This window comes from Amphiprion ocellaris, chromosome 7, assembly GCF_022539595.1.
Source record: "Amphiprion ocellaris isolate individual 3 ecotype Okinawa chromosome 7, ASM2253959v1, whole genome shotgun sequence".
Classification (NCBI taxonomy): Eukaryota; Metazoa; Chordata; class Actinopteri; family Pomacentridae; genus Amphiprion; species Amphiprion ocellaris.
This window is the reverse complement of record NC_072772.1, coordinates 21,820,221-21,846,690: the sequence shown is the minus strand read 5'-3', so window position 1 is coordinate 21,846,690 and position 26,470 is coordinate 21,820,221. Positions and strand designations below refer to the sequence as shown.

At 40.8% G+C, this 26,470-nt stretch overlaps 1 protein-coding gene across 2 annotated transcripts in view; it reads right to left on the bottom strand.

Moving 5' to 3' along the window:
• LOC111580890 (alpha-2-macroglobulin-like) overlaps positions 1–26,470 on the bottom strand; it is a 47,689-nt gene that overhangs the window by 13,704 nt on the left and 7,515 nt on the right. For both annotated transcript variants that reach the window (XM_023288804.3, XM_055011947.1), the window contains exons 9-25: positions 26,117–26,234; positions 25,859–25,968; positions 25,590–25,757; positions 24,372–24,599; positions 20,609–20,672; positions 20,343–20,488; positions 15,223–15,372; positions 14,670–14,813; positions 11,351–11,441; positions 11,058–11,223; positions 10,449–10,674; positions 9,832–9,958; positions 9,534–9,655; positions 9,298–9,349; positions 8,762–8,845; positions 4,242–4,418; positions 3,838–3,913 (exon numbers count right to left, since the gene is read on the bottom strand). In XM_023288804.3, coding sequence (XP_023144572.2) covers positions 3,838–3,913; positions 4,242–4,418; positions 8,762–8,845; positions 9,298–9,349; positions 9,534–9,655; positions 9,832–9,958; positions 10,449–10,674; positions 11,058–11,223; positions 11,351–11,441; positions 14,670–14,813; positions 15,223–15,372; positions 20,343–20,488; positions 20,609–20,672; positions 24,372–24,599; positions 25,590–25,757; positions 25,859–25,968; positions 26,117–26,234 — 2,249 coding nt within the window. The remainder of the gene's footprint in view (positions 1–3,837; positions 3,914–4,241; positions 4,419–8,761; positions 8,846–9,297; positions 9,350–9,533; positions 9,656–9,831; positions 9,959–10,448; positions 10,675–11,057; positions 11,224–11,350; positions 11,442–14,669; positions 14,814–15,222; positions 15,373–20,342; positions 20,489–20,608; positions 20,673–24,371; positions 24,600–25,589; positions 25,758–25,858; positions 25,969–26,116; positions 26,235–26,470) is intronic.

Here is a 26,470-nt window from a genome sequence, read left to right as displayed (position 1 = left end):
GCTTCTACAGACATTTGTCAAAGAATGTGTTGCTCTCAGGAGCTCAGTGAATTCAAGTGTGGTACTGTGATAAGTTACCACCTGTGCAATAAGTCCATTCATGAAATTTCCACTATACTAAATTTTCCATGGTCAACTGTTTGTGATAGTATAACAATCAAAGAAATTTGGAACAACAGCAACTCAGCCATGAAGTGGTAGGCCACATAAAATCACAGAGCAGGGTCAATATGCACACAGTGCATAGAAATTGCCAACTTTCTGCAGAGTCAATAGTTACAGACCTCTAGGCTTTGTGTGGAATTCAGATTAGCTAAAGAACAGTGTGTCGAGAGCTTCATGGAATGGGTTTCCATGGCTGAGTAGCTGCATCCAAGCCATACATCACAAAGTGACATATAAAGCACTGGATGCAGGGTGTAAAGCACGCTGCCACTGGACTCTAGAGCAGTGGAGACGTATTCTCTGGAGAGACAAATCATGCTTATCTGTCTGGCAATCCGATGGACGATTCTGGGTTTGGCCGTTGCCAGGAGAATGGTATTTGTCTGACTGCATTGTGCCAAGTGTAGAGTTTGATGGAGGGGTAATCATGGTGTGGGGTTGTTTTTCAGGGGGCTCAATTCCAGTGAAACGATCTGTTAATGCTTCACCATACCAAGACATTTCGGACAATTTCATGCTCCCAACTTTGTGTTAACAGTTTGGGGATGGCCCCTTCCTGTTCCAACACGACTGTGCACCAGTGCACAAAGCAAGGTCCATAAAGACATGGATGAGTGAGTCTAGTGTGGAGGAACTTGACTGACCTGCATGAGTCCTGATCTCAAACCGATAAACACCTTTTGGATGAATTAGAAGAGACTGAGAGCCAGGTCTTCTCATCCAACATCAGGGCTTGGCCTCACAAATGCGCTCCTGGAGGAATGGTCAAAATTCCCATAAACACGATCCTAAACCTTGTGGAAAGCTTTTCCAGAAGAGTTGAGGCTGCTATAGCTGCAAAGGGTGGTCCAACTCCATATTAAACCCTACAGACTTAGAATGGGATATTATTGAAGTTCATGTGTGTGTAAAGTCAGACATCCCAACACCCAACAGTGTGTGGGGAGGGTTTATAAAGACTTAAAATATATATCAACAAGAAAAGCACTCAGAGAGCGCAATACTCCACCAAGACTGTTCATTCTCTGACCTTGTGCTGAATACAGGCATGTGTTATGCATGTGTGCAGGGGGAAATGCATACATGAGCATGCTGGGTAATGCGTGAGCTGGTACAATACAGAGGGCAGTGTGTGTTGTTCTGGATACAAAAAGATTCACTTCTGTCCTGCCAAACCATTCCCATATCTGAGCCACCACCTCAACCCATTCCCTCACTAGGGGTACCCCTCTGGAGAGAAGGACTGCACCCTGGATCAAGTGACCAGGTACATGGGTGGCTCTGATGGACAGGAAATGAACACTGCAAAAGAGAGTGAAAGAGTTTTAACAGTGGATATGAATGGGTTCCTCCCTGCCTCTATGTACAATACCACCATTGTATTATCTGTTCTAATCAGAACATTATTGCCTGTCAGAACTCAGCAAAAACCGCTAGCAGCTACAGGTGGCTGACTGTTGTACCATCCCAACCCTTCAGGTAGGTATCTGTGGACTGTCCCGACTGAAACTGAGCGAGGCAGTGGTGAAACACGAACACACTGTGCTCCGACAGATGTGCTCGACCTATAACAGAGCATATTTCCAGTCTAAAAAAAACCCAAAAAAACTGCTGACTTTGGGTTAGCGAGCTTTTCTGGAAATTAACTGAAAAAACTGCTTAAATGTGTGACATAGCTACCAACAGCTGTGTCTTTGTCTGCTCTCTGGAACTGGCTATTAGAGCCCAGTTGTTCAGATAAGCTAAAATGTGAACGCCTTTCTCCTGGAGAGGAGATAACACTGCCTTGAAACATTTGGTGAAGCTGTAGGGGAGAGTGACAGACCGAACATCAGTACTAGGTATCTGTAAGCCGTGCCTTCGAATGTAAACCTTGGAAACTGTTTTTGGTCGGGTTGTACCGCTACATGAAAGATTTTAGATCTTTAGTTGTAAACCAATCCCCAGGATCGACCACAGTCTGAAGTTGTCTAAATGTCAACATTTTGAACTTGCAAGTTCATAGATATTTGGTCACCACTCAAGTCCAAAATACAATGGAATCTACCCCCTTTTCTTTGGAACAACTAAAGAACAGCTACACCAGCCTTTGTTCACCTCCGAAGCAGGGCCACTCACATTGCTCTCTTGTGGAGGAGATTGTATTTCCTCCTTCAGTACTGCAGCGGCCTTGTTTGTTACTACAGTGTTTATCACCAAGAGGAAACAAGGAGGGAAATACCGTAATCCAGGACATCAGACAGTGTCCACCACAGGTGTCCCTGCCCCAATCGCCGAAGTCATTCCTCTGCTGAGGGAGAGCGCTGCACAGTGGGATATATAGAGAAAGTAATCTGTAGCGACTCTGATGTCATCAAGGAGGGGTGCCAGTGGACTGTTGGGCATGTTTGCAGCATGTTGATGGAATCATACGGCTGTGCCTGCCTGAGCTTGGTAAATTTTCTCCAGCTGTGAAGCAGAGCACCTGCAGTGCTTGGATGAGAGAGTTGTACAGTTGACCACACCATGGTTGTGGGACAGAGCCAGACAAGCATCCAGGCCAGCTTTTTCAGCATCATCCAAATGCAAATACTGCCCATAGACGGGCACAGAGACATGGGTGGACAATAGTTTGCACTACGTCAAGGTTAATTCCGAGAGAAAGTCTACGTACATGGGCAGGCAGTTTTCAGTTGCTGGTTCAGGGGGAAGAAAGAATCCCGCAAAGTGTGCTGGTTTCTGATTTGGCAGAGAGGATGACCAATCCACCTCTGGTGTCTTGGCTGCTTTGTACAAAAGGAAGCAGAAGGATTTATCATTGCGGTGATAGCTATTAGTGATAGTGATAGCTATTTGTCCCAAGGAAAAAGCCTTGTTCTCCGATAAACAATAAATATCCAAGCCAATATCCAGCACGTTATTGTCATTATGGTGGGTTTCCAGACCAAACTGAGGCCAGCTAGCTCCCTCGGAGGGCTCAGGCTTGAGCTAACCTGTCAATATATTCCTGATGGTCTGCTCAGCTGCAGCGGGGACTTCGACTGTGAACCTCTTGTTGTTGGACTCAGACTAAGCCTCACAAAGTCCCTCAACTTGGAGGAGGCGGTCGTGCGGTGGTGGCTGTGGGACGCAGTACATTTTCCAGAAACATGACCCCTCCAGGGTTGAATGCAGATGCTGGTGAATGACTCACACGCCTCTGGCTAAGTCAATACTCTCCTGGCATGGACAATCCCTTGACAGACTGGACATGCTTAATGCTGGCCTTGATTGTGCAGGAAGAAGTCGCACCCCTGTATCAATATGATGCATCTCATACATTTCTGATCATAATTTTACTCTTTTACTGAGGTAAAAATTCAAACACAGGATTTTTTTTTTTTTTTTTTACTAATGTAGTATTTTCAATTTGATATTAGTGCTTTCACTCAAGTAAAGGATCTAAATTCATCTTCATGGCTGGTAAATTGTAAATGACCTTTTTCTAATTTTGTAATTTTGCAATGCAGTTAGTCGCAGTGCAACTACATCGACTACAACCTCAGCTCAGTCTCTAACACTAGCATAAAGTATAAAGACTTTTGTTTTTGAGGTACTATCTAAGTATGAAATGGTACATCAGGTATGTGTGTGTGTGTGTGTGTGTGTGTATGTGTATAATGAATGTGGATGATTGATCAGTAGTTTTCTCACCAAGTGTTTCCTGTTCCTGCACCAAATGTGCTATATGCACCATCCTGATGTTTGTAGTTTAGCTGTCTCTGGTAGCCTGTGTGAAAAGAGAAACACCCCAATTAGGACATTACTGACACACTTTGTCAGATTAACAGAATGTTTGTATGTGTAGCTTCTGAGCTGATTTGTTTATGTTATCTGGGGATGTAAAGAAAAACTGGTGGCAATTTGGTGCCATTGGTTGACAAAAGAAGAGCAATAAGACATGAATGGAGAGTGAGGAGGAATGACAATTAACAAACACAAATGAGAAATGCTGTGATTGGAACCATCTGTAGCCACTAACTAGAATCGTGAACACTGTTATAGGACTGTCACATGGTAGATTTGAATGTCCTGAATGCCTTAACTGTCCGACTCACCACTGGTCATGAAGTTGGAAGCCTTCTCTCTGATGGCTGGAGTCAGCTGCTCTGTGTATTTAAGGTACTGCAGGATGTAGATGTTGGGGGCCAGGAGTGCCATGTTCTGTTCTCCACATCCATAAGACATCCTCAGAAGACCATCTATGTTCTTCAGAGCCCGGCCGAGGATGTCACCTGTACAAAACGCCAAATCAGTCAGACATAGCAGATACAGCTAACCCAGCCTATGATTTTAAACAGATTAGAGAAATGCATGTATCCAGATAAATTCTCCAGCATACAGGTGGTCTGACACAGGTCAACATATTTTGAAAAAAAAACAGTCGGTACAGCACAAAAATGCACAGAATTACTTGTGATTTTCTCTATATGCCATGACAACTGTAATATTCACAATTCACTTTCATAGTTAATTATTGTATATTAGATTTCAGTACGGCACGAGAATATGAGGTTTACTGTTCATACTGTGACTAGACTTTCCAGTGACACAGTGTATTTATATAGTGTTGCCTTTGTAATCATCATTAATTCATTGTAACTGTTGCTTGTAAATTATGGTAATTTTCTGCTTTTAAAACCTATTAACTATGAATTGCTGACATACAGTAGTGGAAAAATATTTTCGGACAGCCCATGCATTTGTGAAATATAGCATTAAGTGTACTCTAAGTCTTCAAGTGCAATTTCTTTTAGTACAGTCACAGCCAAAATACTGAACAAATCCTAAAAAAGTCATTAAAGACCTAAAATTGATTGGCTCCATCAAAATACATAAGAAATTTTGAAGATTGGGTCATTTTGGTACCAGTGATCCACTAATTAAAGTTGTGCTTTTTATTAAAAGACAATTTTTGTTGCTGTGCTTTGTGTCTACATAAAGCCAGCACATTTGAAAGTTCGTCAGAGACAAAAATAGCTAAAACAAGGAATCTAACGCATGAAACACACCTGAAGATACAAATTCTCAGCCAGCTGCCACCAGACAGTCAGGAACTAAGGGTTTCTTCAGCTAGACATGATCACATTCTGATCTGCATGTGCCGGGAAAACCGCGGAATGACATCACAGGAGCTTCATCAGCAGTGGTCAAACCAAACTGGGGTCCAGTGTTCCACCCACACTGCATGTGGTCAACTTTTAGATCATGGCTTAAGTTCCTACAAGGCCGTCAAGAAGCCCCTGATCACTGACAGACAGATGTTAGCCCGGCATCGTTGGGCCCAAGCACACAAGAACTGGACAGCCTGGAATTGGAAGAAGATTCTGTGGTCAGATGAGTCTAGTTTCCAGCTTTATCTTCCTCCTGCTAATGTGAGGGTATGCAGAAGGACAGGCGAAGCATTATCTCCAGCATGTACAGTACCTACTGTCAAGCATGGTGGAGGCAGTATCATGGATTGGAGATGCATGAGTGCTGCTGGAGTTTGTCATCTCACCATCTGTGATGACACATTCAACTCTGCCAAGTATTGTGCCATTCTCCAAACTCACATGCGCCCTTCTGCATGCACTCTGTTCCATTGAGGTCAAACTGGATGTTTCAACAAAATAATGCCCCTTGAACACATCCAGGGCCAGTAGAACTTGGCTGCAGGAGCACAGTGTCCAGGTCTTAGAATGGCCAGTTCAATCCCCGAACACGAAAGCCATTGAAAATCTGTGGTGGATCATCAAAAGGTCTGTTTCAAAGTGTAAACCAAAGAATTAAGAAGAATTAAAAGCAGTAATTCAAGAATACTGGGACAAGATTAGTCCTCAACATTGTGAAAGGGTGGTGGGGAACATCCAGCCAGGATTAGAGCTCTACTGCGTGCAAATGGCAGGACTACTAAATATGAATTTGATGATATAATGGTTTATTTATTTCAGTTTTGAACATATTCTGTTATTTGTTGACTTCGATATTGAAAATGTTGAGAATTGACATGTTGAAACTGTCAAGAATACAGTTTTGTTAGTTTTTCTTGAAAACAATAAACAAAAAAATATCATTCTTAGACAAATGGAAATGGAAAGACATTTCCACAAATATTTCATGATAATATTTGAGTTTGGGTAAAATTTTAAGGGTGTCTGAAAACTTTTTTCCACCACTGTATACCATAAATATCAATGTGTCTTTAATCTTCATGATCCAGAATTGAACTATACAAATTCATTTAAAATGCATGTACCTCTAAAACTATAAACAGTAAGGGATAATGCAGGCAATATTTTTATGAACTGGGAACATTTATTCAAAAGTAGCAACGTAAAACAACATGACAAAGTGAATTACACTGAATATATTTTAGAAAACAAGAGAAAAAATTGCAGTTAATAAAAAAAAGAGAAAAAAACGATTTAAAGGCATTAGTGTAAAGTTTGGAATAACATTCTTAGCTATGCTTTGTGTACTGCTGTGTGAACCACATCATAAAATTATATAGTAGCCTGCTGTTTATTCTGATTCTTATTTTTACTCTGAGAAAGCATCAGGTTTTACAGTATTTAACAGCCTGGCATCGCCCTGAGAAGGGGATAATTACTGGCTGTACAGTCTTGGTAACCCTCTTCTCACTGGCCATGAATATGATTGTTAAGTCTGCTGAGGTGGAATGCAGAGTGCCCAGGTCAAGATCTGGGGCTGCTGCCCCCATAAGAGCTTTTATGGATGACTTAACAGTGATGACAATATCTGTTCCAGGGTGCAGGTCGCTCCTTCAGGGGCTTGAACGGCTCATCTCCTGGGCAAGGATGAGCTTCAAGTCTGCTAAGTCCAGGTCTCCGGTCCTGAAAAAGGGATAAATGTCCGACTGGTTCTGCTTTGCCCTGGGACAGACCACCATTCCATCAGTGAATGAGAAACTGGTCAAGAGCCTGGGCAAGATCTTTGACAGCTCCCTGAAGGACTCAGCTGCCATATACCAAACCAAGAGCAACTTGACCACCTGGCTCTCAGCGATTGATAAATCTGGCCTCCCCGGAAAATTCAAGTACCAATAACAATGGTAGAGGCTCTAGAGAAGTCTATCAGCCAGTTTCTCAGGAGATGGCTGGGGCTCCCTCAGTCCTTGAGTAGCATCGCCCTGTACGGCCACTCGACCAAGCTGCATCTTCCTTCTGGTGGACGAATAGAGGAGTTTGAAGTCACCCATTCCAGAGAGGTGTTGATGTACAGGGACTCCGCAGACACCAAAATCACAGCAGCAGCAGGAATCCTCATGAAGACCGGGAAGAAGTGGCAGGCTCAAGAAGCCGTCACTAAAGCTGAGGCGCGACTAAGGCACAAAGCGCTGGTGGGCTCTGTGGCAATGGGAAAAGCAGGTCTGGATTGCTTTCCTAAGCCACATTGCGATCTGGCCCGTGGAAAGGAGAAGCGCCGTCTAATCCAGAGCAAGATTCGAGCAGAGGTGGAAGAAGAATGCTACAGCAAGATGGCATGCATGCCCAAACAAGGAACGTGGACCAAGTGGGAGCATGCAGATTCAAGTAAAATCACCTGAGCAGAGCTCTGGAAAGCAGAGCCATAACACATCAGGTTTCTCGTTCAATCGGTTTACGATGTCCTCCCAAGTCCAGCCAGCCTGCACACCTGGGGCTTGGTAGACACTCCCAAGTGCAAGGTGTTCCAGAAAACAGGCACCCTTGAGCACATCTTGAGCAGCTGCTCAAAAGTACTAGGGGAGGGGCAGTACCGCTGGTGCCGCGACCAAGTTTTAAAAGCTTTGACGGACTCTATCTGCACATTAATCCAGCACAGCAAGACCCAGGCAGCCCCCAAACAATCAATCACTTTCATTAGGGTAGGGCAGAAGGCACAACTCCATCAGCCTAGCTCTACAGGGGGGTCCTCACCATCCCTCGTGACTGGCAGCTTCAAGTCGACCTTGGAAGACAGCTGAAGTTCCCAGCCATCATCACAACCACTTTGCTCCGCCCAGACGTGATACTAATGTCGGACTCCACCAAGCAAGTGGTCATCCGGGAACTGTACCCTGGGAAGACAGGATCAAAGAAGCCCACGAGCGTAAGAGGACTAAGTACGCAGAGCCCAGCACAGAGTGCCGGAACAATGGCTAAAAAACCTGTTGTGAGCCAGTCGAGGGCGGGTGCGGAGGCTTTGCTGGCCACTCACTTTTGCAAACCCTCAAAATACTTGGAGTTAAAGAACAGCAACTGAAGAGAGTCATCAGGAACATCTTCGAGGCCGCAGAGAGGGCCTCACGGTGGCTGTGGATCTGTAGCGGGGATCTGTGGAGCAACTTGCCACTTGGACATAAGCCAGGGACTGATCACCCCTATCTGTGTCGCCCAGGCGAGGGTGTATGAAGATTAAAGACCCAAAACACCCTATGACCCCAGGTTCTTCACTGATGACATTTCCAAGTAGTACCAGAAGGTGTATCCAAACTCAAACAATATTTGGAAAAATGGTACATTTCTGTTGGATTTTTGCAGGAATGGCTTATAGGAGCCTGTTAAACTTGTCATAGATTGGTTGGCTAAAACAAGGTCAAATGAATTCAGTTTACCCAGGACTGATACTAAAGCGCGGGCAGATCCTTCAATCACATTTCCAGGGAGTTGTAGCTCTATTTCCTCTGTCAGAGTGCTTCCTGTGTAAAGACAGACAGAGACAACTATTAGACAGAGCGAAGCTCAAATACAAGTCAGTTATAAAACAATGTCCAATGGATCATGAATTGTAACCGGCCATACTGATAATTAGATGCCAACAAAGTGAGAGGTCTCTGGGCATCATCAGTTATTCTATCTGTGTGATCAAATGTTTAAAGTAATTGCTTGTAAAAGAAGGTGATAAACCTCTCAGTTAATATCACATTTTTGAATCATACAATGTACTAGACCTCTTCAGACTTCTAGCATTTGGGTCTCCTTTCTCTAAGTATTGACAGGCCAGGGCATTCCTGTAGCTCAACTGGTTGAGCAGGTGACCCATAGACAGGGACTATAGTCCCCCAACTCAGTAGTCATGGGATGGAGTCCAGCCCATGGCCCTTTGCTGCAGGTCCTCCCCCCACTCATGTCTGCAGTAAATCATACTGACCTTTAGGGCAGAGCAGCCAGTTATATGTCTCGGTCATCTCAACTCCCTCAGCCTGAGAAAGGGAAATGACATTTACAATGAAATGAAAATATTATTAAATCACCTGTACATGCGAGAAAAAAGGTGTGTATATATATATATATATATATATATATATATATATATATATATATATATATATATATATATATATATATATATATATAAAGCATTCATTTTATTTACATGGTACCAACCTTTACTATGAGAGTTTTAGTGACCGTGTCGATGCGACCTCTGTCTGGGACGCTCACGATCTCATTGTTACAAGAAATGTCAGATGTCACAGCCTCAGCTTTCACAGTCACATTCACAGCCCCTAAACAAGATCAGCGCTGTAAATTACTCCAGCATCAACACATATTGTAGCTGAGATAAATCTCACTGATTTCACAGAGATGAAAAAGAGATGTGCTGGGAAAAGAGAGGCAGCAGGTCTTCCTCCCTGTGTCCTTTTAACCTTCACACCAAGGTGGATGAAAGGCTGAGACTCACCTAAGACTTTGGGGTTCATGGTCCAGCTGAAGGTCTTGCGCTCATTGCCACACAGACAGGAAGTGTACTGATTGTCAGAGAGCGGGGTGAGGGTGTAATCTGAGGAGAGCTCTGGAGTGACTGTGACCTGTTCAACAAACACAACAATATATTACTAAACACTTCTATAATACCATTGTACAAATCAAACTTAAGTCACAGCGTAAATGTAGAACGTCACCACAGTCCTTGAGTGTTAAAGTCATTGTGTACTTTAAAGACTTCTCCTATCCTCTCTACGATGTTAACATGTCCACATAGTGAATTTATATGCTGGAAGACATAATGAACCTTCACACTGCAGAAACATGCATTCAGACTTACAGATTTGTATCCTGATAACTTGCAGGTTGGAACTTTCTGTATCATTATTCTTTTCAGAATAAGTTTCTGGTGTGAACATGTATGGCTGAATTACTACAATATTACAACTTGCCACTGTGTAGTGTCCAGCAGTGACACACCCTCCTGAAGCAAGTGTTTTGTTAGCAAATGTTTGTATGCTAACACACCATATCATCATGTGTCTTCATGGGCATTTCCCAAAAACTTTTAGATCAAATGAAATGATTCGTTACCACGATGCAGCTTGACAGGTAGTTGAAGACGGTTGCCTTCAGTTCAAACCGCTCCCCCCGGGTGATGGAGTAGGGCAGCGTGAGTTCCAGGAAGAAGGGCTGGAAGACGGTGATTTCTTTACGAGGAGCCAAACCAAAACCATGAGGGGACAAACAGAAAGTCTCCGTCTCCCAGGTGGTGATGGTGTCTGGGACAGTGAGGGACACGTCCTTCGTTCCAGATGATCTGGATCAGCAGATACACATAAACACATTTAGTCAGATGGTAAAGCATAGTTATAAAAAACAGATTTGTTAAAATCCAAGTCTAACAGTGAGTTACTGTGACCTGAGAATACCCTGCTGTTGAAGAAATTCGGACAATAATTCTCATGTGAAGAAATATTATAATTCTGAACATGATGCACAAAGACCTTTTCCCATATGCAACCATTTATAAAATATTTCATACGTTTCCCAAAGCATCACAGACATCCTTAAATTCAACGTCTCAGTGGCTGATCAAAATTACTTTCACTGCATTTATCTCTTCAATGAGAAAGCTGGAAGTGCATATGGCACCATGAAAATTCTCAAAGGTGCTCTAATTTTGCCTCATTTCAAGCTTACCCAACTTCCACTAGGTCCCAAATCCAAGTCTCAGGAAAGAAGGTGCGGACTGTTTCTATTGGTGCAGCATCCGGAGAAGGAGGAGCTGCACCGAAGCCGGGAGATATCCCGGCGACATGCGCTATGCCCATTCTGGCTACTGGATGGTCATACTCATAAGCAACAACTGGAAAGAAACAAGGAAACATTTTTACCAGAAACAGAGACCAGAAAGGACAAAAATTAATATTTTAATTTCAATAAATATGAAGCATGTGGCACTGGACAGATCAAAACAACAAAAACAAAGTCACCATAGCGGTTATGATGGTATTCTCTTCCTCTGTACTGGAGGCATGAAGGGATTTCAATGAGCAAGTTTGTTGCCACCTTCAGTCCTACATTCTAGACAATACAAAAAACCAAACGTCAGCAGAAAGTTCATTACACGTCCAACAACTTCATCTCACTATACACTGCCAGTCAAAAGTTTGGACACACCTTCTCATTCAATTGTTTTTATTTAATTATTTCATACACTGAAGGTGTGTCCAAATTTTTTGACTGTATATACGTATATATACAGTCAAATATATATATATATATATATATATATATATATATATATATATATATATATATATATATATATATATATATATATATATATATATATATATATATATATACACATTTGCTCTCAGCTCTCGTAGGAGGCGGTCGCACTTTTCCTTGCTCCGCTATCTCTGTTCCTCCCTACCCTCATGTCTCCCTGCTTGCTGCATTTCTTCGTCTCGTCTCGTCTGTCTGACTTGGAGCGATCGCTTGGCACTGGACCTTCGAAACACTGATCATGGAATTGATTAACTGGTCTCTCAACGCAATTGACAAGATTGTCGCCACAAAGAGCACAGGCCTAGGGGAGCCTACCTGCCCGGATGGGAGTTTTGCCTCTGGTTACGTGATCGACGCCTGGGAGAAGTGGAAGGGGATCATGTGCCTGGCACCCCTATCCGTGAAGGATGTGGAAGATGTTTATATATTCGGATTTATGATGACAGGCCTGCTGATAATTGGCTTGTTCACTGGCCTGAGCTTCTGGAAAATCAGGAAGACCGCAGACAGAAACGACGTCCAAACTCTGCTGGTCTATGCAAACGATCGGATCACGGCTGCCGATTCTCGGTATGACGAACTCAATCGTAAGCTTGGTGAGTCGCAGATTGGAATCGCTACAGCTGAGGTCTAAAATTGTTGAGAGCAGTAGGGAGAAGGTGAAATTACTTCTCTCCCGCCCAAACATGTGAATAACTGATTACATTCTGGCGCCCCTGGAACAATAACAAACTCCTCTGGAAGTTTCATGGCCAAGAGATAGCTCTCCTAAACCCCCCCCCCCACCTTCCCAAGGACACCTGTTGACTTTTGGACCGGGCCAACCGAGGACGTCTCCATAGCAACCTTGCTGTGTTATCGCGCTCCCACCCTCGCGAACTGAGACACCGGAGGTCTGAGACGGAAGAAGATGGGCTACACGCATACACAAACATTCGGACTCATGAACTGAGGACTGAGCTAAACATTCGCACACACATTCCCATATCCCCCCCCCCCCGCCTCCACAAACTTCCCTCGCTATGCACAGGAGCCAGGAATCCGTGCACCTGCACAGGAACCGGCTAACTGTGCAGTGCTCCCCCCCTCCACCACCCCACATCCTTATCCCAACTATCCTTGTCTAACGTCATGCTTTGCCTGTTTGCGGGTTTGTTTTTTTAGGTTCCTTCTCAAATTGAATTTCCCAACATTGGAGGTTACATTTGGTACAACGAGCCTTTTTTTTTTTCTTTTACCCTCTGCTATCCCTACCCAGATCCCAACATGTCCTTTTTCTTCAAGAAAGGTGCGCAGCAGCCGGAGCTGTCATTGGCAGGGCAGCTCAAATGAAATTTCGTTGTATATGAAAATGTGCAATGACCAATAAAGATTGAGATATATATATATATATATATATATATATATATATATATATATATATATATATATATATATAGATAGATAGATAGATAGATAGATAGATAGATAGATAGATAGATAGATAGATAGATAGATAGATAGATAGATAGATAGATAGATAGATAGATAGATAGATAGATAGATAGATAGATAGATAGATAGATAGATAGATAGATAGATAGATAGATAGATAGATAGAAATGTAGATATTGATACACAGTGCTTAAAAAAATGTAGACTCCCTGTCATTGAAACGAGAAAACACAAATATTTTACAAATCTGTCAAAAAAAATCAATTGTACTGTTATTTATTAGGCAAATAAACTGGAACAATTAAATATTCCTTATTCACATATATTAACTAAAAATCTCAATATTTTGTATGACCTCCTTTGACCCTGATAACAGCTGCATTCTTGTTGTCATTGTTTTTATGGACTTTTCAACAGTCTCTTTTGTTATTGAGTCCCAAATAGTTTCTAGCTGTTCCCAGAGACTTGCTTTGGATGAAACTCAGGTTCAGTCCAGAAGGGGAAGGGATTCCATGATGCACCAAGATGTTGTGGTAGACCACCTTGTTCATGATACCATCTATTTCAACTAATTTGCCCATGCCGTTTACACAAATAGAACCACATACTATAATGGAATCTCCACCATGTTTCGCTATGGGTGTAATGCATCTAACATCAAAATGTTCTCCAGCTTTTCTGAGGACAAAAACATGACGATGCTGACTGAAGAGCTCAAACTTGGACTCCAGAGTACCTTCTTCCAGTCATCTACAGTCCAGTATTTGTGCTCGATGACAGATTTTATGAGTTTTTGGATGCTTGCAGGCCTCAATAATGGCTTAATAGCAGCTATTCTTCCCTTTAAACCTTGTTCCTTCAGTCGTCTGCTTATGGTCATTCTGATCTAGAAGCATTAATCTCTGCCTGAAGATCAGCAGTGGTCTTCCTTCTGTCTCTAGTACTTCAAATCTTGAGGTGTCTGACATCTGCTTCAGTCAGCTTTCATTTTCGGCCTCTTCCTAGACACATTTTGTAAGTATCAGTCTCTGCAATCTAGTCCAAGGCATAACTGACCACACTGTGAGAACACTTTATGTCTTTCCGTATTTGTGTCAACGACCATCCAGCATCATGAAGTGTTTTAATTCAGACTCTGTCTTTCTCAGTGGTTCCATATGCTTCACCATTTTGAACAGGAGTGAGAAATTTCCAACTAGATTCATTTTATACCCAAATTTGTGCCAGAACACTGGAATTCTATGAGAAGTCAGAGATTATTCAAGAATAACATGCAACCACTAAAGAAATTTTTACTGTTCAGGAATGCAAACAAATAACTGTAATTTGGCATCTCAGTCAAAAAATAATAATGTGCTTTCCTAATTTTTCTGCTTCTTTGTAAAACAGTAAATTTGATAATTCATTGATAACAACAATAACTATATTTTAGCATTAAAGACATCATTTGATTCAAGAGCTTGCATATACTGATTAACCATTACAGAAACATAAAAAAATATTTTGGTAATCAGCAATACTGTTAATGGTCTAATACATTTGTTAAGCACGGCATATCACACACACACGCAAATTGTATATTACCTTGAAAACTGTGTAAGCATCATCTATGTCCCGATTAGGATGAGGCAAAATGGATCTTTTTGGTCTCACATGCAGGCATTCTGTGGGGTCTTCAACCTGATATGGGATAAAGGTTACCTTCCTGACAGGCAACAAGTGAAATATCTGAAAAAGAAAAAAGTTTCAAAGCTATAAACTGACATTTGTTATACATACAAGATTGGACAGAACATCAAGTGATGTATGCTACATAAAATATACTAATAACAACACAATAACAACAATAACAACTGAACTGCAGCTGATAAACTGTGACTTTGTGTCAGCTCATCTCCCTGTGGTGAAGAAAAGTACACAGTGTGATTTGTGGTTAGACTCTGATCCATCTTGTCTCCATGTCAAAGTTTATTTAGAATTATTAGTAATTAATGAATTGCCGCTGACACCTTGAAGGAAAAGTGAGCCAAGTGCTTATTCAGACATGAGACCGACATGTTCAGATGATGTCATCAGGAAGGAGTGCATGTCTGAAAGGGGTTTATTTATCTTATCTGTGGCTAACACCAGCAGTTACCTTTTCTGCATTCAGAGTCTTTCCAGGCTCTTTGATGAGGACACTCTGGTCGATGGCGCTCACACCACACAGAGAGTTTGGCTTTGCCGTCAGCTGCATGTTGACGTCCTCTCCTGGGACAGCTGAGGATGGTGAAAACTCCAACGACACCTGACACACACACACACACAACACACATCAAACCAGTCAGACTTTATTAGTACAGATGTAAACTTATTGTAAAAAGGATTTTACTGCAATTGTCTTTCTCACTAGGTTACACTCTCTCTCCCACTTAACTGACATGCCTTCCCCTCATGACACCTCAGCCAGCAGCCAATAGGATCACACGGCTATCAGCAGTGTAATTGACTGTAGTGGATTTGACTGTAGTTGTCAACAATGATTGTTTGTGTAGAGTTGTATTCTTGTGTTGGAGTTAAAATGTTTAAGTACATTGCAGATCTTGTCTTTGCTTGTGTTATCTTGTTGCTAGGTTGTAGCTCATCACCGACACACAGTTGTTAAGTTAATTACTGAGGATCCTATTTGTGTGGAGTCCTCTTTGTAACTAATTGTAAGGCTGTAACTGTTCGCTTGTGCATTTATTTAGATTGTTGGGCTAGGCTACAGAGCAGTTTCAGCAGAAGAGCAACATAACGCATCACGGCGTGTTTAGACCAGCAGAGGGCAGTATTGATGGTGAAGTGTCTACAGTTAAAGCAGGAAGAAGGTTCATGGTTCATGTCATTGAAGTTACCATAACCTGGATACAGTTGTTATTTCATTGATGTTACTATATACATATAAAGGGAGTTTATTTCATTGTTAAGAATTTGGTTTGTTTCTCTTTGTAGAACCACACATTACAACTTCGACTGAAGGTGTTACTTGTGAAACTGTGCTCAATAAAGACGTCAAACTGCAGTGGCATCTGCACGTGTTTCTGACCGAACACATTGCAGTGGAACAGCACATATAACCATCTCAACATTGGATAGTGATACGATCCTGAAATCACTACAATACTTCAGATGTTGCCACAAGTTGTAACTTTAATACATGCAACAACACACTAGTTGAGCTCTGTGTTCAGTATATAGTTCAACAGTTGAACTGCCACAGACAGTGTGGTCAAGTGTTCTGCTGATTTCTCTGGTACATCCATCAGCAATGTTATCATCCATTCCACATGAGTTGGATGACTGACCTTACCCTGGATTTGTATGCCACGGCTTCAGAAAATGAACATGCTGTACCCTCAACATGAATTACCCTGTGGTGAGTAGTGTAACTAGAGAGACTGCACACAGATTGCACCACCACACCACAATGCCTCTAGAGCAGGGGTCGGCAACGTATGGCTCCAGAGCCGCATGCAGCTCTTTCATCCCTCTGCTGCGGCTCTCTCTGGCTTTGGAAAATAAATAATCAAGATTTGATTAAAATGTATTTTATTGTTAGTTTTTATAATGTATTTCTAAAGTTGAAGATTATTGTGCTCTTGTAAAATCTAAATAAAACGTGTTAAAGATTTTTGTTGCTCTTAATATGCATCACAACCGCGAATGTGCGACACCCGCCGGCACGCGATTTCTTGAACTTTTCGACCCCAGGCAGGCAAACTATGGAGAATTCTATGAAAAGTGTCTGAAAGAAACAGAACTTTTAATGCTACGCGGGCAGATTCATTTGCTTTCACTGCTGATGAGACTGATTTACCAGTATGCTTAATATGTAATGAGAAACTTGCAAACAACAAAAAGTCAAATGTCGCAAGACATTTCCAGAATAAACACACAGCCTTTGCTCAAAAATATCCAGATGGAGATGAGAGAAAAAAAGCCATTTCGGAAATGATGCGTAAGGTTGATCTGAGCAAAAATCACTTCAAGAAGTGGATGAAGTCTGCAAATTCAACTACATATGCTAGTTTTGTGGCCGCTCAGGGAATAGTCAGGCACTGGAAGTCGTTCACAGATGGAGAATATATAAAAGAATCTTTCATTAAGATTTCTGAACATCTATTCATGGACTTTAAAAACAAGAGTGAAATTGTGCAGAGAATCAGGGATATGAACCTCTCTGCAAAGACTGTCAAAGACAGAACCATTAAAATGGCAGAAGACATCACCAGACAGCAGAGTAAAGACATCAGTTCAGCTGTGGTACTCAATAGCCTGTGATGAATCTAAAGACAAAGGTGATATTGAACAAATAGTGCTGTATGTAAACTCTGCTGGACCACAGGAAGAAATGATTGAGTTCATACCACTAAAAGGCCAAACACGGGGAGAGGACATCTGTGAGGCTCTCTTGAACACCACCCACCTGGTGTCAGTGGCTACTGATGGGGCACAAAGTATGACAGGAGAGCAGAAGGGCTTTGTGGATTTACTGCAGAAGTCACTGGACAGAAAGCTGCTGACTTTTCACTGCATCCTGCACCAAGAGGCACTGTGTGCTCAAACATTTCGTCTAGAATGCGCAGAAGTAATGAATGTTGTCATTCAGATTGTCAATAAAATCATGGCAAAAGGTTGAAATCACTGTCAGTTCCGTTTGTTCCTGGACGAGATGGAAAGCACGTATTCTAATCTCCTGCTGCACAACAAGGTCTGGTAGCTGTCCAGAGGGGAGGTGCTGAAACGCTTTGCTGTGTGTCTGGAAGAAGTGAAAACTTTCCTGGGCAGCAAAGGGCTCACCTTTCCTGAACTGGAACAGCCAGAGTGGCTGGGAAAGCTACACTTCATGGTAGACATGAGAGCGCACCTGAACACGCTGAACACAGCTCTTCAGGGGAAAGGAAGCACAGACCCGCACATGCTGGAGGAGGTTTTGTACTTTGAGCGCAAGTTAACAGTGCTTGCAAGAGATTTACAGAGAGGTACACTGTGTCACTTCCCCAATTTGAGGGAGTTCAAACAAGCTCACAACATGATAAATTCAGAATATTTATACTCTGCAATCATCGCAATGCAATCTGTGCGTTCAGAGAGGAAAAAAAACACATTATCCTTCCCTGCCACTCCCCTAAGCATCGATCCATCCCAACTGAATATGACTGCATTGGCAGGTGTGAGTCAACCTGATCTTGAGATGGAACTGGCCGACATAGCCGACAAAGGGTGTCCAAGTTTAAACGCTTGACAGCTGATCTTGAAGATGTTGTCCGTCAGAAGGCCATTCTTGCTCAGAATCACAAATGCAGCGATATTGAAAACCTCCCCAAAACGGACAAACTTGTGTTCGAAACATGGAATGCTATCCTCGACATTTATGTGAACATGAACAAGTATGCGCTTGGAGTCCTGTCGATCTTTGGATCCACATATGTATGTGAGCAGGTGTTCTCCAACATGAACTTTATTAAAAACAAACACTGCGTATGCCTAACAGATGACAGCTTCCGATCCTGTGTAAAGATGAAGGTGACGTCATGCAGCCCTGATGTCCAGATGCTGTGCACTTAGCTCCAGGAGCAGAAACCACATTAACCAAGTATGATAAATATTTTAATTGCCTATTATTTTGCATATATTCATATTTTTTCATTGTTCAGTGAAATAGTCCTTTTATTATTCAGGTTAACAGCTGACTGTACGTGCCAATAAAAGGATGACGGCACACAGAAGAGGATGGCATTTTTGGTTTGCTGCCGGTGGATAATTTAAGTTCGGCATTTTGTTCATAAATACAAGAAGGACTTGATTAGACACTGAGTATTTTACTTGAAAGTGACCTTCAACCCAACGTCTTTTTTTCGAAGTTCAAAATGTTTTTGTTGCATGCAGAAATGTAATTTCGTTTTCTCTGCAGGAGTTCAGTGATTTCGTACATGCAACACATTTCATCTTGTTTATACATATCATAAAGGCAAAAAAAAAACAAAGCAAAACAAAAAAATGTTATATGCAGTGTTATTTCATTTCAAATGTCAAAAGGGTTTTGTGGCTCCCAGTGTGTTCTTTTCTGTGGGGAAACGGGTCCAAATGGCTCTTTGAGTGGTAAAGGTTGCCGACCGCTACTCAAGAGCATTCATGCCAACTCACCTAACCATAATCTGTGTGCTGTCAGCGTCACAAGCGTGAGAAATATTCGTTTACAGAAAATGATTTAATGATTCAGTAACAGAAATTTACTATGAATTTGAATTAATATGAATTATGAACACCTACTATGAAAGATAAAGTAGTAGCATCACCTTTGAAAATGTAGACACTTTGTCAAAGTAGAATTTATGGCAGAGCTGTATTGGATTGCATTAGATCTCAGTTATATCTCAAAAAGTGAAGCTACATGTAATGCTTCTGATACATTTCATTGATCTATTGGAGATAACTACAGTTACAGAACAGAATCAAAACTGAATGTTAAAAATTCTACTATTTTTTTTTTTTTAATTGGGGGTTGCTTGTTCAGATTGAGGAAAAATGATGGAGTCACATAACATCTTTCATATATCTGTAATGGATGGTAACATGATCCAACAAAAGAGCTTCCAGGAACTGGAAATAGTTTTTCTGGCAAAAATCAACAGTCAGATTACTTTAAAAAGTGGAATTATCAGCTCTGAAGCTACATTTAACAAGATCCTTGACAGTCTGTTTCAATGTAGGACCAAATAACGTCTAGACATGATAGAACTTTATTAATGATACACAAAATTAACATTTTCTTGCTAGAGATTGAAAATTAATACATCATTCTTGAAAATCTAAGATTTTTTATTTGACAAGATAAATATTCATTGTTGTTAATCTGATTTCTATTAAACTGTAATGTAGTATACATAAACTATCCTCAGCGTTTTGGAGATGTTCATCACGAATTTCATCCCAGTCCAGTGAAAAATAAGCAACTGAATACGTATCAAAAATGATGAAATTTAGCTCCAAGAACCAAACTTCAAAATTTCTGAGTGAAAAACTAATTTCTTGATGGTTTTGCAATGTCCTGTAAACTGAAACTTAGTTTTTACATTTAAAAAAAATTATGACATGAACTGAAAGAGTTGAATGTAAAAGTATTTGTAATTTAACAGACAATAAATGGAAACATATTAATCTTCTGTATCACCAGCTAAAATCGACTTTGTGTTTTTACCTAAATCTCATCAGTGCTGTTGGTGCCACACTGACCTTGTGACTGAAGCAATTCTCAGTGGAGAAGTCAGCGCTGTGGGCGATCACATTCTCACTGGGGAGGACAACAAAAGCCACAATCTGGACCTCTGGAGCCATCTCTGGAGACACCAGCAACTTAAAGGACACCTCACCCTCATTGACTGAAACAGCAACCCAAATATTACACATCATTTTACTTTGAACAGTCATCTTCCACAATGGCTTCCATAAATCAGTTTAACAGGTCAAAGATTTGGTATTTCAAGCCAGTCTTTACACACCTTGTTTATTTTTCAATTGAACCTGTTTGTGTCCTTGATCGACGATGGCTCCTCTGGACAAGACCTGAGAGAAAATGACAGAATGAGGAATGGACTGGTAACATCTTCACTTCATTTCTGTCCATTGATCAGGTAATAACTTGGTCTGTCTGAGGTTTTTGGTTTCACTAAATGTATTTTGGCTTTAACCAGCTCTATTATAAAATGATTAAATCTGAGAGACTGTGCACATGAAACAGTCTGGAGTTTGTCAGCAGCCAGTCTGTGCAATGTGTTTAGTCTATGAGTAAAACTGATGAGGATGTAACATGAACAATATTTTCAGCCGGATATATTTCATATTGCTAAGACCAGGCACTAAAAAGGACGTCAGTGGACAAGAAAATGAATCATCTATGACATCAGGTGCTGCACTTCAGTGAGAGAGCATGTAGCTGCAGTAATCAGTCCCTCCAGGATTTTGCGGGCGTTTTTCAAGATTGTTGCACCCGAAAATGCCTGAATTTGCCGCAGCTTTTCTAAAAAAAATTGCAACTTAAGTTGCGATGTTTTAAGTTTATTTGTTGCGATAAGATTGCGGGAGACAGTGATAGTTGCTAAAAAGCTGCATTTTTTCAGCTTTTAGAACATGTTACAACATTGCAATTGACAATATTTATTCCGAAATTAATTCTTTAACGCTCCAAACCATTTATACAAAAGCTGGCATACCATGGTGGTGAATTAGTGGCAGCCAGATACTGGTTTAACATGAAGTGGTTGGTAGATTTAAGGCACAAAATGATAATTTACTGTGGAATGAATCACATTTGGGCATATCTGTCAGTGGCTTAAAAAGTTAATTTCACTCATCTCAATGGGAAAAACTTAACAAATCCGTGGATCCAGGTTTTAAGCCGCATCACTGCCAAAATAGAATCACTTGGTCCTTGTGTCATTTCTGACCTTCCCTGAAAACTTCATCCAAATCCCTTAGTTCATTTTTGAGTAATGTTGCCAACAGGAATGATTCACATATGCCGATCGACACATAACTCCACTGTGTTTCTTGGCGGAGAAATTAATCTAACTTCCCTTCATTCTTTCAGAGCTCCAACAGATCTGGATGCTACAGCTTCCATCACCATGACTTGTCTGGTCTGTGGTCCAGTCCTTTGAGCCGTTCCCCTGATATGTTTCATGGTAGAAAAGTGTTTATCAAATGATGATTTTTTTTTTTTGTATTCCACCACAGTATTGCACGGGTGTAAAACAGTTTACTTCGGCTTTGGTGAAGGACATCAGGGAATTAATTGTTTTTCACTGTCTGTAGCAGTAATTTTTGTTGGTAAATGAGTGACATTAGAATGGGACATGTCTGCATCTTCAAACCATAAACAAGGACGTGAATTCGGTAACGTACGTGCAATACGTTTGCGCTGGGGACTGCTATGATTGGTGGAACTCACGGGAGGCTGGCCAAAATTGCAGAAAAGTTGCAATGACTGGACAAAATTGCAAGGTCATGCAGAATTCGCGGAGATTGGTTGAATTTGCGTGATCGCAACATCGCAAGTTCCTGGAGGGACTGGGTAATGCTAAGCAAGACAGAGTGACAGAGTTCAGACTTAAGTAACAAATGGATCTGCTGAGGAAAATCTCTCTGCTATATCATTGCAGAGGGACCTGGACACAGCATTTTCCACTAAACTCATAGATGAGAATAACACCTGTTACCATGGCGACTTTACGAAAAGATGGATTTGGCCTCAAAGTACCAATTAACATTAAATATAGAAAAATGAGATGAGACTAAAATATGGCACAATGACAAACAGTATTAAATGCCACAGTACGTAAATAACCATTTTTCAACTATAGAGGCTGTTTCACTACAAGAATGTGACACTCTTGTGCTGTGAACATTGCTGATATTTCCAGTAGTCTGCCAGCGAATGCATCATGTTTGTACTGGTTTGTAACGATGTCTGGTTCTGTTGTCACTTTACTGTGAAAGCACTAATCTGACCGTACTGAGATCCTGTAGGATTAATTCTGTTCACACCACTGACACGAGGAGGAATCACTTTCAAATATTCTGACTGTAAGCCTGAAAGAAACTTCTTTAAGTTTCAGCTGTTGACGTTATAATTTACTTTACAAATTGACATTTTTGTAACCAAAACATATGAGGAACTTTTACAATATGACAATATTGTACAATTGGTTCTATATAAAATGGTTCAAAATTAGTTCCACATCAACCAGATACAACAGTGAACTCCTGCTTCTGTAATAACACATGTGCCATTATGAATCTAATTATGTAATATGTAATCGAAGAACAGTCACATGGGACATTTGTTTACACTGAGTACTAAGACGTTTAGTAATTTTACTTTAGTAACATTTTCCATGCAGGACTTCGTGTAACAGCGTACTTTCACAATGAAGTACTGACCATTGTCGGGTGTGTATCTGAGGGGAACTAGCGGAAGTACAGGGCCGTCATCTCTGACTTCGTTGACTGGTGTGAGCGAAACCATCTGCAGCTAAACGCCAGTAAGACGAAGGAGATGGTCATCGACTTCTGCAGGAGGAGGACACCTCAGTCTGCACCGGTGAAGGGTTTGGACATTGAGATGGTGGACTTATACAAATACCTGGGTGTTCACCTCAACAATAAACTTGACTGGACACATAACACAGAGATCCTGTACAAGAAGGGCCAAAGTCGTCTCCACCTGCTGAGGAGACTGAGGTCCTTTGGAGTGTGCAGGACTCTGCTCTGGACATTTTATGACTCTGTGGTAGCGTCTGCTATTTTCTATGCAGTGATCTGCTGGGGAAAAAGGAGCACTGAAAGGGACAGAAAGAGACTAAACAGAAGGTCAGGAGGTCCGGATCTGTCCTGGACTGTTCCCTGGACTCCATAGAGGAGGTGGGTGAGAGGAGGATGTTTTCAAAGCTCACATCCATCATGGACAATCCCTCTCACCCACTGCATGACACTGTGGGGTCTTTAAGCAGCTCCTTCAGCAGCAGACTGAGACATCCACCCTGCAAGAAGGAGCGCTATCACAGGTCCTTCATTCCATCTGCTGTAAGACTTTACAACATCAGCATCACTGGCTGATGTTAACATAAACTGGACTATATCACATCATCTTAAACCATCTTAAAATCTTGCAATCTTGAACTGCTGGCACTTGTTTGCACTTTTACAGTTACTTTTTTTTTTTTTTCAAAAGCCACTTTATGCTGATGTCACTTATAGTGTAGTAATACTGAATTTATTCATTTTTTTGTCATTCATTCTTTTATATATTTTAAATATTATTCTTGTTATAATTATTATCATTACTGTACATATGTTTAGTGCTGCTCTGAAAGATGTTTGCTGCTGTAACACTGGAAATTTCCCCTGATGTGGGGAGTAATAAAGGATTATCTTTTACTTATGTAAAGGATCTGAATACTTCCTCCACCACTGATAAGACCAAATGAACTCATGTTGAAAAAAAGGAATGTACTAGCTTGAAAAACACTCTTTTATAATACTGCATGAGATCAGTAGGCTTCATGCTGGCAGGTCCTGGTAAAGATTAGGACTAAACCTATTGCACACTAAAATAGTACCACTGATCATATAAGAAGTAGACTCAGTGGAAGTGTTCCTTAAAGTAAGAAGTCAATAAATGAAATTAAAGCATTTGTTAAAAACATCTTTCAACTGTTCATTGTCTCTGGAAGAGAACCGGTGACAAGTTGACAACCAACTCACCAGATACATGATGTCCACAGTGTCCTGGCGTTCTCCCACTACAACGTACTGGATGGTGATGTCTGCTTCTGCATCACAGGCAAGTGTTTTATCGTTCGTCTTCACCTTCAGGAAGCTGACTGGTTGAGTGTCAAGAGACGGAGGTTGGAACATAGACAGTGTGTGAGATCCAGACTCATAGAAAGGAGTTTTATATGGGGGGTGCTCCAGTATCGGTGAGCTGCTTATCTACATTGGAAAAAAGAAATATTGTTAGCGGTTGTTTGTGGAGGAGAAGGTAGATAAACAAAATACTAAACAGTTTAAATATGGTCACTAGTTACAATGGTAGCATCTTGAATAACTGCAGTATACTAAGAGATCATTTTACAGTTGGTTTTTAGTCTGTGTTGTTACTTTCATGGCAGCTTTCAGTGTAAAAAAACAAGCTGAAGGAACATATTCTCATCAGTTAACTAAATGCATCATTGCAAGATAAAAACAGTATTTTACTGATTAGACAAACCTTTTAGGTTACAAACATTGTTTTAATAAGTTGAGGTGATGTGAATTTTTCGATAATTGCATCAGCTGCTATATTGTGTGGAATTTAAATTTAAATTTCTGCTTCTGTTGATTTAAACCTGAAATCAGATTGAGGCAGCTTTATGAAATTGGCTTGATAACTTGATAACTCAAGGTCAACATTATGTCTTTTACAAATAAATTCAACCAAAGCAAAGCATTTGTGAATATTTTATAATGTGATATGAGAATAAAAACAAGTAGTAGAGAGAAAACAATCTTGTTGCTGAATTCATGCATTTCATAAAAGCGATGATGAAAAAAATATAGAAAATCAAAAAAAAACTACTTAAAGTCTATTAGGAGCCACTCAGTTATTTAAATGCTGATCAATGTGTGATCAATATTATGGTAAAACACTGGTACACTAAAAACACTAATATTTCTTTGAAATAACACGGAAAACTATTTGGAGCTACTTTGTTCATGTGTCAACTTAAAAACCTTTGTTAATGCTGACATTCATTAATTAAGTACTAATTAAAAATACTTTTGATTGCAGAAGAAAAGCTAATCCCCCAACTCAATGCAGTCTGTTGGTTCGACAGAATTTTATTAAAACTTGTCTTAACTTAAATATAATGCTAACTGCTACATTTATTTATCTTTGCTGAAACATTATTTTTTTAGAGTGTAGTACCACTTTTTACTCACATGGAGGCGAATATCCCCATTTAAGTTCTCTGTGCTTAATGAGAAGCTGGCAACACCACTGCTGTCAGTGGTGAGATTCTGCAGTCGTCGTGACGACCATGTTTCACCCTCAAACAGGTACACTGGCATGTCAGGAATGGGTGCATTATTGTAGTGAACTGCTTTAACCTGTTGAAAGCACAAAGTTGTATCACTGGGAATGCACATGATTTAGGCTGCTTTGTGCAGTACATGATGCAGAAAAACACAAGACAACATGTTTCACTTACTTTTCCTTCCACAACTGATCCTGGCTCATAAATCTTGGGTGTGTCAATGAAAAACAGCCTTCCAATAACATATGAAATCCTTATTCTGGCTGTTTGCAGGTGTGAAATACCTGAATGTGAAAAGCCTCCATGTTACAACACTGTGAATGCCTTATTGTTGAAATACATAATATTGTCTTGAAACAGTAACTCTCCTTTCAGATTAGAAAAGTGATCTCTTAAAATAAAATAATTTATTACAATAACAATAATACTTGCCTGTCCCCTCCTCTTCCACTTCAGCACTGACATCAAGCACATCTTGTAATGCCTTTCCAGCAATTTTGGTGAAAGTTGACATCTTGAATGCAAAAGTGGCACAGCCGTTGTTGTCTGCCTACAGAGTAGAAAAAAAACACAAAGATACAAAATAATATACAGGATTTATGTCATACATCAGAGATGCAAACTTTCAACTATCAGATGGAGTGAGATGGAAGTCATGCAATATAATCCATCCATCCAACCATGATCTACACATCGCTATAACCTCTGTAGGGCAGCAGGGGGCTGGAGTCTATCCCAGCTGACTTAGGGTGAAGGCAGGGTTCACCCTGGACAGGTCACCAGTCT